Genomic DNA, 18730 nt, shown 5'->3' with positions numbered 1-18730 from the left:
AGTTCCTTTTATGTAATTTTATAAACTTTGGTTTTTAAGGTGTTGCTTCATGAAAATATACAGTAGTTTATTTATTGGTTATCAGGTTTATTCCTACTTTTTAAAAATTAAATTTACTGTAGCTCAGCTTTTCTATATTTGATTTTTTTATCACAATTTTTAAGGCATAACTGATATATGAAGAGTGAAAGTGTTAGTTGCTTTAGTCATGTCTTGACTCTTTGTGACCCCATAGACTAGCCCGCCTTGCTCCTCTGTCCTTGGAATTCTCCAGGAAACAATATTGGAGTGGTTAGTCCTTCGTTTCTCCAGGGGATCTTACTGACCCAGGGATAGAACCATAGTCTCCTGCTTTGCAGGCCGATTCTTTACTCTCTGAGCCACTAGAGACACCGTAGTTGACATATATGGAGCAGTAAACTTTACTCATCTCTTTACAATCTCTGAAGACGCTTCAAATAATTTACTGTTTTCTTTTCAGGTTATAGTCATGAGTGCTACTCTGGATGCAGGAAAATTCCAGATTTACTTTGATAACTGTCCTCTCTTAACTATTCCTGGGCGTACACATCCTGTTGAGATCTTTTATACTCCTGAACCAGAGAGAGATTATCTTGAAGCGGCAATTCGAACCGTGATCCAAATTCATATGTGTGAAGAGGAGGAAGGAGATCTACTACTTTTCTTAACTGGTCAAGAGGTATTGTCATTACTTGGTTCCTTATTTATATTATTTCTATTAGGCAGCAACTTTAAATTTAAGAACCCAACATACATTAACCATGTATTTCTCATCCCAGTGTCTATAAAGTTTTTCTTCAGCATGATTGTATTTCTATATGAAATATATAACTCCCTTTATGTACTCTAGGAATATACGCTTTTATGCTGTTAACCTTTGTGTTCTAGTTGATATCCTGAGAATATTAAATGCTTTTAGAATTTCAAGATTTAGCAGTTTTAATCTCAACTTTGGAGAGACCTGAGTGGCAAGTGGTTTTGTGCTAATTTGCCATTCTGCTGAGCCATGAATGAAATCTGGTTACTCTAGGCAGTAATTTCGTTTGTAAGGGAATTTGTATAACTCAGGTGCCCATCTACCATGAAAACAAGTGTTTGTGTTTTGTTTTTGTCTTCCTACATGTGTTTATTGAGAATTGGAAGGAATCACTGAAATTCTTTAGACTTTACATCATTTTTAAGATAGGGATTTTATTCTCACATGAAGCATTTTCTAAACTCATTTCCATCAGGATGTGTACAGGTGGGCTGTGAAATTTTTGATGGTTTAAATAAGTTCAGTGAGTTATCTGGATAAAAGAAACTCTTTTAGAGGTTTTCTGAAAGTTTGTCATTTGTTGTGATCGGCTTTGTGAATTTTATACAGTGTCCTTCTCAAACTAATACACATGCCAGTCATTTGGAAATCTTGCAGATTTTTATTCGCTAGGTCAGGTATAGGGTCTGATCTGAGAGTCTGTTTCTAGAACAGTGCTACTCCATTAGAACTTTCTTTACATGTGGAAATGTTTTTATGTCTATACTGTTCAATATAGTTGTTGCTGTTCAGTTGCTCAGCCACGTCTGATTCTTTGCAGCCCATTGGAATGCAGCATACCAGCCTTCCCTGTCCTTCACTATCTCCCTGAGTTTGCTCAAACTCACATCCATTGAGTCAATGATGCCATCCAACCATCTCATCCTCTTTTGCCCCCTTCTCCTGCTCTCAGTCTTTTGCAAGTATCAGGGTCTTTTCCAATGAGTTAGCTCCTCTTCACATCAGGAGGCCAAAGTTGGAGCTTCAGCATCAGCCCTTCCAATGAAAAATCAGGATTGATTGCCTTTAGGATTGACTGGTTTGATCTCTTTGCAGTCCTAGAGACTCCCAAGAGTCTTCTCCAACACCACAATTCAAAAGCATCAGTTCTTTGGTGCTCAGCTTTGTTTATACTTCAACTCTCACATCCATACATGCCTACTGAAAAAACCGTAGCTTTGACTAGATGGACCTTTGTCAGCAAAGTAATGTCTCTGCTTTTTAGTATGCTGTCTAGGTTTGTCATAGCTTTTCTTCCAAGGAGCAAGCATTTTTTAATTTCATGGCTGCAGTCACCATCTGCAGTGATTTTGGAGTCCCCCCAAATAAAGTCTGTCACTGTTTTCATTGTTTCCCCGTCTATTTGCCATGAAGTAATGAAACTAGATGCCACACTATTAGTTTTTGTAGCTGCAACAATATAATGAGCTTGAGTATTTGCATTGCAGCTAGTGAGAGGAGGAACTAAAATTTAATTTTATAGAATTTTAATTAGTTACATGTGCTTGACCCTCTTGTTTTAGTTTTTACATATTTTAGTTTTAGTTTTTACATATTTTAAGGGTTTATATGAAAACAAAGAATATGCTTCAGAGGTGGTATATGGATGGAAAGCCTAAAAAATTTTGGCCCTTTATAGTAAGAAATCTGATCCCTGCTCTAGAACATTTTTTTTTTCAAGTGTGGTCAGTGGATTGCCTGCCTTGGGTAGGGGAATTTGTTAAAGCAAGTTCTTGGCCCTGTTTCAGGCTTGCTGAAACAGATGAAGTTTACAGATGAAATACTATAAGAATCTGCATCCTTGCTGCTGCTGCTAAGTCGCTTCAGTCGTGTCCACCTCTGTGCGACCCCATAGATGGCACCCCACCAGGCTCCTTCTTCCCTGGGATTCTCCAGGCAAGAACATTGGAGTGGATTGCCATTTCCTTTTCCAGTGCATGAAAGTGACAGTGAAGCCACTCAGTCATGTCCGACTCTTAGCGACCCCATGGACTGCAGCCCACCAGGCTCCTCCATCCATGAGATTTTCCAGGCAAAAGTACTGGAGTGGGGTGCCATTACCTTCTCTTTTGTGTCTTTAACAAGCCCTAAAGGCCATTTTTCTGTTCTCTTAGGTTAAAAGTCACTGTTCCAGTTGAATGTTTTAGCTATTTTAATGCCCATGGTACATTAGTGACACCACCCTAAACAGTATAGTGGGAAATTGCCCTAGTTCTTTCACATAATCAAAATCAGTGGTCTGCTATGTGACTGCCTAACCTCTAGGAGAAGGTGAACTCTAACTGCTGTTCAGATTCTACAGGGATGCTTGATATATAATATTTAATTAAATATTGTTGAATTAAGAACTATAACTGTCCTTAAATTTTTTTTTCCAGTACTTATTTCTATTTTTTCTAGCACTATTTATGTTGTGAAGTGAAGTCGCTCAGTTGTGTCCAACTCTTTGCGACCCCATGGACTGTAGCCTACCAGGCTCCTCTGTCCATGGGATTTTCCAGGCAGTAGTACTGGGGTGGATTGCCATTTCCTTCTCCAGGGGATCTCCCCAACCCAGGGATCAAACCCAGGTCTCCCACATTGTAGACAGACGCTTAACTGTCTGAGCCACGAGGGAAGTCCTTATTTATGTTGTAGGCTGATTAATTCTTTGCTGTGGGAACCCCATGCGTAGTAGGGTGCTTATTGTGGCTCTGGTCTTTACCCATTAGATGTAGATACACTCCCCCAGTTTGCAAATATTCCCAGTAAAGAATCATACTTGTTCTTTTGAGAAATACGGTGTGTTACAAATTCACTTTTACAGATAAACCTCTCTAACTACTAGTCTGTGTATGCATTTTGAATGGAAGGATTTCTTTATATTTTGCAGTGTTGAGGCATTTGTGTCCATTTTGTTCTTTGGTGTCTGGTCCCTAGTTTCTCATTTTCTCTAGAGTGAGTAGCATGTTTTTTTTTAACGGCTATTCAAAATAATCATTATGTTCAGATAGTCAGGCACATTAGAATTCTGTAAGAAATATCAGATGGCCTTCTGGTGAGGACCTGAAATGCTTTTCTGTGAGTTGAATTTCTATGGCTGATACTTTGGCAGCTCTCCCACAGCTGGGGAAGGGAAAGGAATAATCTCCAATTATGTCATGTATCCTGTTCCATTTTTAAGTTTCTTTTATCCGACTAGCTAGTTTTGAGGAATTTGAAGACCTTTGAAGAGGAGGTAGCAATATTACTATTTTCCTCATGTCTGTGAGCCTGTTATTTTTATTTGGTCAGTTAAGTGATAGGTTCTGGGAGTTCTGTACCCCGTCCATAAATTTGAATAGTACCCATAAAATTTAGCTATCTCAAAACTTAAAAATGACAACCATATTACAATTTTGACCATGTAAACAATAGTGTTTCTATAGTCGCTTGAGTTAATTTGGGAGGGGAAAGACCAATTTTAATTAGTGAAGGTTTGGAAAATGTGAATGTTGATTTTTGTTGTTAATCCGTTAAACCAGGGGTTCCTAGTAGAACTCCCTAGAGGAGCTGTGCTACCAAGTTCGATAACAATGATTGTAATTGAAATATGAATTGTTTTAAGTAAATACTTCAAGATGTTGAACTCTTCATTCTTTAAGCAATACATTCTTTCATCTTTAATTTCACTGAGAAAAATTAGTCTTTTCAACATGTAGGAGTTTAGATTCTTCAGTAGGGTCTAAATTAATTTATATTATTATATATTAATTAATTTATCAATATATATTGATGCTTTTGGAGCTGAAAGTCTTTTGCTCAATTCAGAAACTCTTCAGCTTTTGTCTCAGTTCATGACTAAGCGGAAGATTGCATTGTGCTGATGAATGTCAGTGAGCTTTCTGGTCTTTTGAACTGTCAAGGTTGACTCTGAAAGTTCAGTAAAATTTAGTGAAAATTTTGTTGCCAAGTTTAAAAAAATAATGTTTAGAACTTTGTCTACATAAAACCATAAACAGTGTGGGATTTTTTTTCTCACTCATTATATCACATGCAGTAGTGATTTTGTTTCAGCTCCATACATGCTTAGCAGATAGATTCAAATAAATTTGGAATAATCTTGTTAAAATTTCTAGAGTCTGCAAATGCACAATTTGGGGCTCTTAATTTTCTATATAAAATCTGGTATTTGATGACTTCTGAATTAACAGAATTGAAAAATATTCTGAATTTGGCATCAGTTTTCCTATAGGAGATATATATATATATATGTTTTTAAGAACTATATATATAGTTTGGGGTGTATATTGTGTTTGTGTGTTCCTTTTTTAAGATCTAATTTTGTTTTTGTATACCAGCAGGGGGCATTCTAATCTAGATACAGCATTTGAAAGCAATTTTTTGGTAAAAATATTTGTTTCTGTTTTTTTTTTTTTTTCAATGAATAGCAAACTTTCATTTCTTTTGGAAACTGTATACCTCAAAGGAGATCGGTATATAAGATCTTTAGTAATTTTCTCTGTCAGTTTTTAAGACCTCATCAGTACTCCAGAAAGCTGAAATGTTTTAAATTTGTTTAAATTTTTTTTGTTCTTATGTATATTCTCTTAACACGGAAACAGAATTGTACTTTAGTTAAGAAATCATTTTAAGGAAAATTACTCTAGCTTAATTATAATATACAATAATTTTACTTGGTAAATTTTTAAAAATTGTTCTGTCTTTCAAATAATAGATAATTTGTCAATAAGGGTAACTTCTAATTAATATTGGCCATACTGCCAAATCATCTAGCGTACTTCTGAGTTTAACTGAATTAAAGCTTCTGTAAAATTTTAAATATAGCTCCCTTCCCATGTTAAAGTCCCTTTCCCATCCCCTAGAGCCTTCACCTACCTCTCTCTCTCTCACACCCTCCCAGTATTCATTGTGTCCTCTTTGGAAACCTAGAATTAAATGCAAATGTGTTGGAATTGTTTTGTGTATTAGGGAGATCTTTGAAGAGGCTTTAAGATATTTGGGTTAACCTGGTTCTTAAATATCTATGTTGATACTGTAGAGGTGTGTGTTCTCATTAGGCACAATGAAGCAAATCTTCCATATAATTGCATTAGTGATACGTGACATTAAAGCCTAACTGGCTTATTTAAAATATCTTGCACATCAATTTCTTGTAGATTGTGAAAATTGAAAAGGTTATGAGTGCAGTTAAATATTCCTGGGTGAGAATATTCAATTTTAGTACAATTTGTTGAGAATTAATTAGGACATTGACTCTTAAGAAAAAAGGGTGTGGAATGTCAATAAGGCAATTGTGTGTTTATGTGACTAGAGAAATCAAAGTTTCTTTGATTATTTCTGAAATCTCAATGAAATTTGCTGAATTGTGATGACTAAAATAAGCTGCATAGTACTAGGATTATAGTAAATCCTTAAAATGTTGCAGTGTGTATTCATTCTGTTTGCACACTTAAACTTTCATTTTGTAGGAAATTGATGAAGCCTGTAAGAGAATAAAGCGTGAGGTTGATGATTTGGGCCCTGAAGTCGGTGACATCAAAATCATTCCATTATACTCCACACTCCCACCTCAGCAGCAACAACGCATCTTTGAACCTCCGCCTCCAAAAAAACAGAATGGAGCAATTGGAAGAAAGGTAACATTGAAATGTTCTCTATAAACATTGCATTGATACCGAAAGATTTGTCTGTGAGATATCAAATTGTATTGAATTATAATTCAAGGAATAAGTTACAGGTGATTGTGATCTGAATTCTGTGCTACATAGTTATCTGAATTTCCAAAGTAAATGGAAGGAAATGTATTTGTGTAGAGTTCTGCATATCTTTTGACAGGTACTGCTTCCATATCCCTGGGAAATTCTTCCTTAGCAAATGGAAGGTTGCTTAGGGTGAGGAAGGTGGCCAAATGTCTTTCTCCCCATTAAATCACTTGGCACAAAGTACTTTTTTCCTCAGTTCCTTGGCTTCTCCCTAGAATTTTTGCTCAGTTGCTCAGTCCAGTTGTTCAGTCGTGTCTTGCTCTTTGCAACCCAATGGACTGCAGCATGGCAGGCTTCCCTGTCCATCACTAACTCCTGAAGCTTGCTCAAACTCATGTCCATTGAGTTGGCGATGGCATCCAACCATCTCATCCTCTGTCATCCCCTTCTCCTCCTGCCTTCAATCTTTCTCAGCATCAGGGTCTTTTCCAATGAGTCAGTTCTTTGCACCAGGTGGCCAAAGTATTGGAGTTTCACTTTAAGTATCAGTCCTTCCAGTGACTATTCAGGATTCATTTCCTTTAGGATTGACTGGTTGGATCTCCTTTCAGTCCAAGGGACTCTCAAGAGTCTTCTCCAACACCACAGTTCAAAAGCATCTATTCTTTGGCACTCAGCTTTGTTTTTATAGTTCAGCTTTCACATCCATACATGACTACTGGAAAAACCATGGTTTTGACCAGACAGACCTTTGTCAGCAAAGTAATGTCTCTGCTTTTTAATATTCTGCCTAGGTTGGTCATAGCTTTTCTTCCAAGAAGCAAGTGTTTTTAAATTTCATGGCTGCAGTCACCATCTGTTGTGATTTTGGAGCCCCTCAAAATAAAGTCTCTCATTGCTGACATTGTTTCCCCATCTATTTGCCATGAAGTGACGGGACCAGATACCATGATCTTAGTTTTCTGAATATTGAATTTTAAACCAACTTTTTCACTCCTCTCTCACTTTCATCAAGAGGCTCTGTTTCTTCTTCGCTTTCTGCTACAAGGGGAGTGTCATCTGCTTATCTGAGGTTATTGATATTTTCTCCCAGCAATCTTGATTCCAGCTTGTGCTTCATCCAGCCAAGCATTTTACATAATATAATCTGCATATAAGTTAAATAAGCAGGGTGCCAATATATAGCCTTGAGGTACTCCTTTCCTTCTTTGGAACCAGCATAACTTAAATGTCATTGTTGACTGCACAGATTTCTGATAACAGTAGCACTAATAACACTGAATAAATAATGTGGATTTCTTGAGGGTAGGAACTGTGGGTCCCATTGATATGGATATCTGCCTGGCACAGGAACTGAGGCCAGGGGTATTCCAGCCTTGTTTCTGCGTGCTTTGTTTGGAATGGATACAGTGGAGATTTGAGTTTGATACAGGCAGCTATGCTTTTATTTTTTGAGATGGGGATTCTGATATATCCTTTGAAAATAAGGTTGCATTGCTGTAAAAGGTTTGAAAACCACTAGAATAGGGTCAGCTTGGTTTTTAAAAATCCCAGACATTTATGTAAGGTTCTTTAAAGTTGCATGTAATTTTTGGTAAGATTCTTAATCTGATTTTAAAGTTTGAAATCTATATTTTAAAGTGGGTATAAATAATTACTTTTATCACCTTGGAAGATGATTGACACAGATAAAACTGAGTGTATACAGGGTACTAACATTTCTAGAACAAAGTAACCCCTCGTGGCAACCACTATACACTTGAGTCTATTCATGTAGGAAAAAATGTTTGGAAATACTACTCACTTATGACTTACATGTCAATCAAATTTGGAATTTATTGTTTATTTCTGTATATAGGCCTAGGAAAGTCAAAATTTTTTCTTTCTTTTGCTGTCTTTTTTCTTAACAGTTTGATGAAAAATTATAGATATTGAAATTTATCTAGGTTAATTATTTACTTGGCTGTCCAAATGTTAAATGAACAGATACATTTTTCAAACTGAAAGAACTTACTGAAAAGATAGGCAGCATGAGCCTGAAGGTGAAAATGAAGTCGCTCAGTCGTGTCCGGCTCTTTGTGACCCCATGGACTATAGCCTACCAGGTTCCTCTGTCCATAGGATTTTCCAGGCAAGAACACTGGGTTGCCATTTCCTTCTCCAGGAGATCTTCCCAACCCAGGGATTGAACTTGGGTCTCCTGGATTGTAGACAGATGCTTTACAGTCTGAGACATGAGCCTCAGTTCAGTCTGGTCATCAGTCGTACCGACCCTTTGCAACCCCATAAATCACAGCACGCCAGGCCTCCCTGTCTATCACCAACTCCTGGAGTTCACCCAAACTCATGTCCATCGAGTCGGTAATGCCATCCAGCCATCTCATCCTCTGTCATCCCCTTTTCCTCCTGCCCCCAATCCCTCCCAGCATCAGAGTCTTTTCCAATGAGTCAACTCTTCCCATGAGGTGGCCAAAGTATTGGAGTTTCAGCCTCAGCATCATTCCTTCCAATGAACACCCAGGACAGATCTCCTTTAGGAAGGACTGGTTGGATCTCCTTGCAGTCCAAAGACTCACAAGAGTCTTCTCCAACACCACAGTTCAAAAGCATCAATTCTTTGGCGCTCAGCTTTCTTCACAGTCCAACTCTCACATCTATACATGACCACTGGAAAAACCACAGTCTTGACTAGACGCACCTTTGTTGGCAAAGTATTGTCTCTGCTTTTGAATATGCTATCTAGGTTGGTCATAACTTCCCTTCCAAAGAGTAAGCATCTTTTAATTTCATTGCTGCAATCACCATCTGCAGTGATTTTGGAGCCTCCAGAAATAAAGTCTGACACTGTTTCCACTGTTTCCCCATCTATTTCCCATGAAGTGATGGGACCGGAGGCCATGATCTTCGTTTTCTGAACGTTGAGCTTTAAGCCACCTTTTTCACTCTCCTTTTTCACTTTCATCAAGAGGCTTTTTAGTTCTCTTCAGTTTCTGCCATAAGGGTGGTGTCATCTACATATCTGAGGTTATTGATATCTCTCTCGGCAATCTTGGTTCCAGCTTGTGCTTCTTCCAGCTCAGCGTTTCTCATGATGTACTCTGCATAGAAGTTAAATAAGCAGGGTGACAATATACAGCCTTGACGTACTCCTTTTCCTATTTGGAACCAGTCTGTTGTTCCATGTCCAGTTCGAACTGTTGCTTCCTGACTTGCATATAGGTTTCTGAAGAGACACGTTAGGTAGTCTGGTATTCCCATCTCTTTCAGAATTTTCCACAGTTTATTGTGATCCACATAGTCAAAGGCTTTGGCATAGTCAGTAAAGCAGAAATAGATGTTTTTTTTGGAACTCACTTGGTTTCTCTATGATCCAGTGGATGTTGACAATTTGCTCTCTGATTCCTCTGCCTTTTCTAAAACCAGCTTGAACATCTGGAAGTTTACAGTTCATGTATTGCTGAAGCCTGGCTTGGAGAATTTTGAGCATTACTTTACTAGCGTGTGAGATGAGTGCAATTGTGTGGTAGTTTGAGCATTCTTTGGCATTGCCCTTCTTTGGGATTAGAATGAAGACTGACCTTTTCCAGTCCTGTGGCCACTGCTGAGTTTTCCAAATTTGCTGGCATATTGAGTATAGCACTTTGACAGCATCATCTTTCAGGATTTGAAATAGCTCAACTGGAATTCCATAACCTCCACTAGCTTTGTTCATAGTGATGCTTTCTAAGGCCCACTTGACTTCACATTCCAGGATGTCTGGCTCTAGATGAGTGTCACACCATCATGATTATCTTGGTCATGAAGATCTTTTTTGTACAGTTCTTCTGTGTATTCTTGCCACCTCTTCTTAATGTTTTCTGCTTCTGTTAGGTCCATACCATGTCTGTCCTTTATCAAGCCCATCTTTGCATGAGCCTAGTGGAGTATAAATTAACAGGAGATTGATTGGGGTGGGGGGGGATCAGGTTTAGAGTTAATCATAAATCAAAAACTGTGAACATGACTTAAAAAAGTCTGATGCTAGCTTCATTATGTTGAATGCTGCAACTATTTTTGTCATAATGCTGTCTCTAGAACATGGTAAAATACTTTCTGTTACTATTTGCATTCAGAATTTGGGGGGAAACTTGAAATTTTAAGTGATAACTTTAGTATATAATTTTGAAGGTGATTTGTTGACTGAAAAGTACTCATTCTCTGCAGTTTTTTTACTTCATTCTTTGTCAGTTGATGTGTATAAAAGTACTTGTTTAAAGTGGAGTTAGTGCATCTTCCATGTGGATGGTTTAATTTTTCTTCAAATCATGGGTACTCTGTATATCTGCTTTTAATTTTAAAATGTGGATTTTATTTATCTTGGAGTAAATACAGCAAGGTTTACCATGTTTGTCTTTTCATGTAGTTCTCTTCATTCCATTTTGAGTTACTTTGATGGGGCCCACCTTACCTTCATATTTGAGCTCTTCTTTTCTCTGTTAATACTAGTATGGTAGAAATTTAGGTTCAGTCTGTTGCTGGTTCTGTACATGGTACATTTTGTAGACTTTTTAACAGTTTAAGCCCACGGAATAGAATTAGTTGTTGCTTTGTTTTGTTTTTTAAGCTATTGCTTTTCATGTTCTTGTAAATCCTAGAATATTTAGAGGAATTTTGTCTTTCTAAAAAGAGTGATTCAGCAGCAGTTGTATATGTGTGTGATGTTGAGGCCACTGGAGTTTCCAGGGCTTTGGTTTACCTTGGGATATCTCCAGCTTTTAATTCAGAATGAAAACTAAGAGCCACTGTGCTACTTCATCATCCACTAATTATGTTTTTCGTTCAGCTAAAGCTGTAGGATCTCTTGCTGGGAAATCATGTTATCTCCTGGCATGAGTCAGCTTCATCTTAGAAGTCAAAGGAGCACTCTCATAGCCTCCCTGGATGACCCCAGTGGGCGGGGGAACTTCCCTTGGCAGTGGTGCATCATACTCTGAGGGAAAACACTTTGAAGCCCAGCGTGTTTAAGGGATAATGAACGATTTTTATAAAAGTTTATAGAGAAGGGTTTACTCATCCAGTCATATATTTTGAAGCTGGTTTTGGGAGATAGTACTAGTTGAAAACCTGAGACCATTGAAATGCACTACGGCCAAGCACTGACTGGCCGGCAAGATGAGTAAGTGACCATCAGACCCAGGGCCTGACAGGTCCAGTTAAAGTAGGAAAAAGGATTGATGGGATTGTGGGGAAAGAGGAAAGGTAATGAAGATGCACACAGGTTATATGAGGGTATGGAAAAGGAAAAACTGGTATTCAGTTGCTGCTTTCCTGTCCTCTTTTTTTAAATGCTATAACTTTGGTAATATTCTATTTGTAAAGGCCAAGGCTTAATTCTTCTATCATGAATTCATTAATTAAACATTACTGTGCCAGTTACTGGAATGGGACTTTTCGTTCAGGAATGTTGTCACTGATTGATATTCGCAATTAATTTAAAACTATAGGAAGGGATAGATTGGGAGATTGGGATTGACATATACACACTACTATATAGAAAATAGGTAACTAATAATGTCCTACTGAATAGCACAGGGAACTCAGTACTCTGTAATGACCTGTATTGGAAAAGAATCTTAAAAAGAGCGGATATATGTATATTATGGAGAAGACAATGGCAACCCACTCCAGTACTCTTGCCTGGAAAATCCCATGGATAGAGGAGCATGGGGTCAGTACGAGTTGGACTTCACTTTCACTTTTTACTTTCATGCATTGGAGAAGGAAATGGCAGCCCACTCCAGGGTTCTTGCCTGGAGAAACCCAGGGATGGGGGAGCCTGGTGGGCTGCCATCTATGGGGTCGCACAGAGTTGGACCTGACTGAAGCGACCTAGCAGCAGCAACAGCATGTATTTTATAACTGATTCACTTTGCTGTACAGCAGAAAGACAACATTGTAAATCAGCTGTACTCAAAAAAATAACAACTGACCAAAAGCACAAAGATAAATAAGATTATGTAGAAAGAGTTAGGGATTTAAGGTCTACTTCCAATTACTTTAAATACTATTTGATTCATACTTTTGTTAAATTATATCCGATCACATTTTGTAAAGTAGTGCTTCATTTGTTGTCTTACTCCTCATTGTATTAATTTATGCAAAATAGTTTCTAATTGATAGTGATCAAACTAACGAAACAGCCTTTTAGTACTAAAGTTTTAAAATGTAGGCTATATTAAAGGTAAACTTCTGTGGGCATTGGGTACTTAACTAGCATTCCTTTTACAAATAATTGAGATCTTTTTGCTTGGTGCTCAAGCATAGCATCAATGGTAGACTTTCAAGCTTTCTAATAGTTAAGAAAAGTTGAGGATGCAATACATAAATTTTTGAGGGTGGATACTTTACCTCTTTTAATCATTAATCATTCTTGATATTTGTTCAGATACTTGACTTTGAGCTAAAGCTTCTGTTGCTTTCTACGTTTATTAATATTTATGCTTAAATTACGTATGCATTTTTTTGACTGAGACTTATTTGCTGTTTTATAGATTTGGTGTTATTAAATCCAGCAACTATTTTTATTTTTATTTTCATTAATTTTGTCCATAAAGATAGCTGATTTTTCTGTATCTTATCTCACAGTTTACTAATTAACATGGCTCAGAGCGTACATTGCTCAATAAAAAAGAGAAATGGCCCTTGTGGAGATGTCTCTCTAATTTTAAAGAGAGGCTTAATGATCCACTATCTGAAGATAACTTAGTGTGGTACTGCTGGAATATTTACAAACAAATAAGCTAATGTCCTCACTGAATTAGAGACCCCACCGAGTTCCCTAGGGACTAAAAACCCACACTTCTTTAACCTAAATGCATTATTGTGTCCAAATAGAATTCAAGTAGAGCATCTCAAGTACTTTGAAATGAAATTATTGAAATAAATCAACGTGAATTCCATTGAAAAGCAGATTATTGAGGGGGAAGGAGATAAATCTAGATGAGAGTTTATTCTTAACACATTTAATATAAAAAGATTAGAATTGGCATTGTTTTGATTTTTTTATCATAGAGTTTATATACTGGGCTATTTATCTGAAATAATTCCTTTGTCATTGAGGTTTGAACACTCTTTAAGGGTCTTTGAACACTATTGCCAAGCTATAGTCTAGAAAGCTTTGTAGCATATGTATTCGTTAACAAATTCAGGACCACTTTGTGTTGAGACCGCTTCCTAAATACATCATGTGCCACTTAATACATCTAGAAAATACTTAGGGCTTGCCTCACCCCACTGTTAAGGTTCCAAGGCAGCTAGATAACTTGCATCATTTATTTGTCTTTTTTTGGGGGGGGGTGTGCGCTGAGTGTGTATGTATGCATATTTTATTTAGCCTTAGCAAGTACTGTATCTGCAGCTCAAAGTTGTACAGTTTAATAGTTTTTCCCTTTTTTGTCCCAAAACCCACTTCTCATGGGGCAGGGAGGTCCTACTCAAGAAATTATTTTATTGTCTTAAAGCTTTCTAGCCCATTAATTCTTTTAATTTAAAAAAAATTGGAAAAAACCTAAAAGCTGTGCTTCTCTAGGTCTTTGTTAGCACTTCGAATTTCAGAGTTTTAACTTTTGGGTGTCAGTTGACTCAACAGTAATCACACAGAGCTTGCCGAAGTTGATGTGAACATCACCTGATTCTTAATATCTGTGGAATCACAGATCCACACCTCCTTGTAGATGTTGTACAATTCGTCACACAGACCCAGAGAGAACATGTGAACACCAGTTTTTATGGACAAAAATTATTTGCACCAGTACATTTTTATTACATTGATTGTGTTTTGTTCTAGAAAAAATAGGTGAAGTGTATTTTTTCCCCAAAATACATGTTTTATACTTCTGTTTATATGTACATTTTCCAGAACTACAGCTTTTGCCCCAGAATTCCAGAAAGCCACAAGACCTCTTACATAGTAACAAGCGTGTGGTTTGTGATTCTGTATAGTTTACAAGGGCTCTGTCTCAGCTGACTAGTATGCAAGAGTTATAAAAGGAAATTGAAGTTTGAGTGTGTTAAAACCGCTCCACTCTTACTTAGCTACTTAGATTTGATTCCTGGCTTTGATACTACACACTGACTTTGTAGAAGAATATTAAACTCTGTTTATACTTTTTGAAGTTCACCTCCTGACCTTGTTTATGCTTACTTCAGCTCTAATTATTGAATGTTCATGTCTTTGAAATGTTCTGGAAAATATATTTCATTAGCATCAGACCACTTATAGTTTACTGTTCATTTGCTAGTTAGTATTCTTTTCAGCTGATCAGTGCAAAAAGGGAGCATTTTGGTTTTAGACATGTAAATAATTGCATAATATCATCCTGTTAATGATGTTCCCATAGCCTTTTAAACCTCCAAGATTACCTGGCAATGTGAGTCCTTTCTTTTATGTGCCTAATGGCATTCTTATCCACATGCTTTTGTTTAAGCAGAACCTTCTACTGCTCTTCACTTCTCCCTTGTGGGTAGATCCCACCTTATCTTCAACAGCTCTCCTAAATGCCATTTTCTGAGTAAGTTTTCCTTGTCTTTGCTTGGGCAGTACATCCTTTAAAATTCTTATGGCATGTTTTTTCTGTCATTGTACTTCCATTCCACCTCTAATCTTTCTTTGCAGATTTTAAAAAGCTTTAAGAGCAGACTCTGATTCATCTGTGTCAACTACTTGCATATTCAGGCATCTCCACTTTAATGGCAGTAATCTTCCTCAGATCCGATGCTTTGAGAAAAATACTAATGAAGATCCCATTTTTCCATTGCTTAAAAAGAAAAAATTGTGTGACATGTCATTCTCAGGTCCCTAATTTTCTAAAGCATAAAACACCCACATGAAAAAACAATCATGTTAGTATATAAATGCTTTGAACCTTATTCACTTTCAATAAAAAGTTCAAATCATTCCTTAAGATTCCTTGAATGCTGTGATACCCCTTCTGAGATTTCCAGAACATCTATGTTCAATTCTGATGAAACACCAATTCTTACTGGATTCTAAGTTGAGATTTTCACCCCCACATGCCATTTCATTTAAAATATTTAGTTGACTTTCGGTGATACAGTTTTCCTTTGTAAATGTTGCCTGAAAGTATTGAAACATGTATGTGTTGTACAGTTTGAATATTAACCAAGAAGTGTTTTCTCAGAGAGACTTTCTGTGAGATAAACTTATTGGTTTATGAGTTATTTTCTTTTGATTTTGTTCTGCTATTTGAATAATTAAAACCTAATGTAGTCAAGTAATAACCTGAAGATTTTTTATTGAAAATGGAAGGTGCTATGATGAACTAAATGAAACTTTGAATTCTTAAATATTAATTTGTCTTTATATAGCATTGGTTAGTAAAGATTAAACCTAATTCCTGTTTATTTACTGGTTTGTAATTGATTGTTTAGTATAATAAGTTAATGACTAATCTTATTATTTGAATTGTACTTGGCTTGTAGTTTAAATTAAATACTGTTCATATCTTAACAGGTGGTTGTGTCAACTAACATTGCAGAGACATCTTTGACAATAGATGGTGTGGTATTTGTAATTGATCCTGGATTTGCAAAACAAAAGGTACATATTTTAGTACTATAGTACTTTATAAATTAGTGTTCATTTGATAGTACTTATTGCTTACTTGTTTCATGCCTGAAGTTCGCTTTTTAGAATCATTTTCCGATTTGTGTTTCATTTTCAGAAGTTTGTGATTTGAGCCTTTGGTTCTAGCTGGCTTTCACATTCTAAGCCCATGTTTATAATCCTATGTTTTTGTTTTTGTTTTTCTTTTCATTGCTTTCTTTGTTTCTGTGTGGTGATCCTGAGTGTTTCATACGTGAGTGTATATTCATGTAAGGAGTAGTAAAAAGTACGGGATTATCATCCCTGCCTATTAGTCACTCAGTCAGCTAAATTAGTTTCTATTATGTATCAGGCATAGTACTTGGGAAAAAAAAAAAAGTATTATGTTAACCTCTAGTTCAGCAGTGATGAGTACCCAAGCACTTTAGCCAAATTAAGGGATTACTCAGTTAATAAATAAAACTGTTTTCTTACCTAAGATCTTTGATCGCATTTGATTATGTTTTATATTTGGGAGAATTTATTGTGCATAGTATTCACGTTCTTGATGGAAAACAATTCTTTAAATTGGCAGCATATAACTGACTTCTGGACTGAGTTCAAAATATTTTCTTGATGTCCACACTGAACATTGGGTGTTGAAATTGACAAGTTTTTTTTTTTCAGGCAAAAACCTTCAGCACTATCCACCATATAAGAGTAAGGTAAAACTGAAAGCATTTTAAATTAGGAAGAGTAGGGCTACCTCTGTGTTAAGTGACTTTTCATGTTAGCTTGAATCTCAGAATGCTGGAGTCGGAACACCTGAAGGAAAGTTAAGGAATGATGAGTTCCGTTTCTGCCCCAGCATGATTTATGCTGGTCATCAACACTGCTTTGTTTATTTTGGGGTTTATTTTGGGCTTTGGATACTTTTGTTAGATCACAGTTTTGTGTTTAACTGGAGGATGAATTGTAATGTTATTTACGTCCCAATAGGTGTATAATCCTCGAATCAGAGTTGAGTCCCTTTTAGTGACAGCCATTAGTAAAGCTTCAGCTCAACAAAGGGCTGGTCGAGCAGGACGAACAAGACCTGGAAAGTGCTTCCGACTTTATACAGAGAAAGCTTACAAAACAGAGATGCAGGTAAGGGTTTTACTGTGTCCTTACTCTGTTTTTGGAAGGTTAAGTTAAACTTGTTACCAGAAGAAAATTACTTCACTTACTTTATCTTGTCTTTTGGCAGTGTAAGCTGTTCAGGTTTTCCCTGAAATATATGGTGTAGTCTACCAATACAACCCTTTGTTGCAGTTCTAAGTCGAATTGGGCAGCAGTGGTAACCTTTTGAACCCTGTAAAGATAGTTTACGGGAAGTATCTGATTCCTTTTTAGTCCACAAATACTTTTCTCCTGTCTAAGTCAGTCATTTAGAAGAAATGCCAAAGTAAATAGCTAAGGATGAGAACAGATATGTTTTTTTCCCCTGGAGCAAGAAGATTATGGGATATTCAACTAAACAAATGTTTTTGTATTTTTCTAGGATAATACCTATCCTGAGATTTTGCGTTCTAATTTAGGATCAGTTGTGTTACAGTTGAAGAAACTTGGTATTGATGACTTGGTGCATTTTGATTTTATGGATCCACCAGGTATAAATTCTCAAAGCATGTTTTATCAATCTTTTTAACCAAAATTGACTATCCTATTCCTTATATATATTAAATACATTTTACCTTTCCCTTACAATACATCAAGAGAAATTTTGTGTGTTGGCATTAAGTGTGAAAGAGTGGGAAAATAGCAAATAGTCTTTTTTTCCCCCTTATCTTTCAGGGTAACTAAATTGTTTTGGGAGTTACTGCCAGGGCATGAAAATGGGAAGTTTTTTCTTTTTTTTTTTGAGGCAAAATAATTTGATAAACACATTGTTGAGTTAACAGTTAATGTACTTAAAGTGACATTTACCTACTGTACAGGCAAGTTTTGCAGTTTTATATGATTCATAGTTTGCTAGATCTCTGTAATTGAATTTGATGGCAGTTTGAGTTTTACGTTTGGTCCACTGTAGAGTGAAAAATGAGATTGCTTCTAATAGTTTGTGCCTTGTCACGTTTTTGCTTATTAAGGCAGCTTGTCTTAATAGATTGCCTTTTCCTCCTAGCTCCTGAAACTCTGATGAGAGCCCTAGAACTTTTGAATTATCTGGCTGCTTTAAATGATGATGGAGATCTGACTGAATTGGGATCCATGATGGCCGAGTTTCCTCTAGATCCACAGCTCGCTAAAATGGTTATTGCAAGTTGTGACTACAACTGTTCTAATGAGGTCCTATCTATTACTGCTATGTTGTCAGGTAATAGAGGGAAAGGAACTAAAAAAAGCCCAGCTCTTCAAAGTTTGGGTGGACTTCACTTTTGGGTTTGTTTTTTAATTTTTAGTATGATAGTGAATTTTATAGATGTTTTAAGGGACTTTATTTGTTTGCTAAATATCTTGAAAAATAGCTTCATAATAATATAGTGTTTACAAAAGTAAAGCATTGTGCACAAAATGTAGTAAAAAACATTGGCTCAGATGAAAATATCAGTAAGAAAAGAATAGGTTAGGGCCAGGATTCCCTGGTGGTCCAGTAGTTAAGAATCT

At 36.6% G+C, this 18730-nt stretch overlaps 1 protein-coding gene across 1 annotated transcript in view; it reads left to right on the top strand.

The window, feature by feature from the left end:
* DHX15 (DEAH-box helicase 15) overlaps positions 1-18730 on the top strand; it is a 55471-nt gene that overhangs the window by 28314 nt on the left and 8427 nt on the right. Inside the window, exons 5-10 of the mRNA XM_013964561.2 lie at positions 482-700; positions 6268-6435; positions 16013-16099; positions 17084-17233; positions 17628-17736; positions 18249-18440. Coding sequence (XP_013820015.1) covers positions 482-700; positions 6268-6435; positions 16013-16099; positions 17084-17233; positions 17628-17736; positions 18249-18440 — 925 coding nt within the window. The remainder of the gene's footprint in view (positions 1-481; positions 701-6267; positions 6436-16012; positions 16100-17083; positions 17234-17627; positions 17737-18248; positions 18441-18730) is intronic.

Source organism: Capra hircus, chromosome 6 (assembly GCF_001704415.2).
Source record: "Capra hircus breed San Clemente chromosome 6, ASM170441v1, whole genome shotgun sequence".
Lineage (NCBI taxonomy): Eukaryota > Metazoa > Chordata > Mammalia > Artiodactyla > Bovidae > Capra > Capra hircus.
The sequence above is the reverse complement of the archived record's forward strand: the minus strand, read 5'-3'. Positions and strand labels throughout refer to the sequence as shown.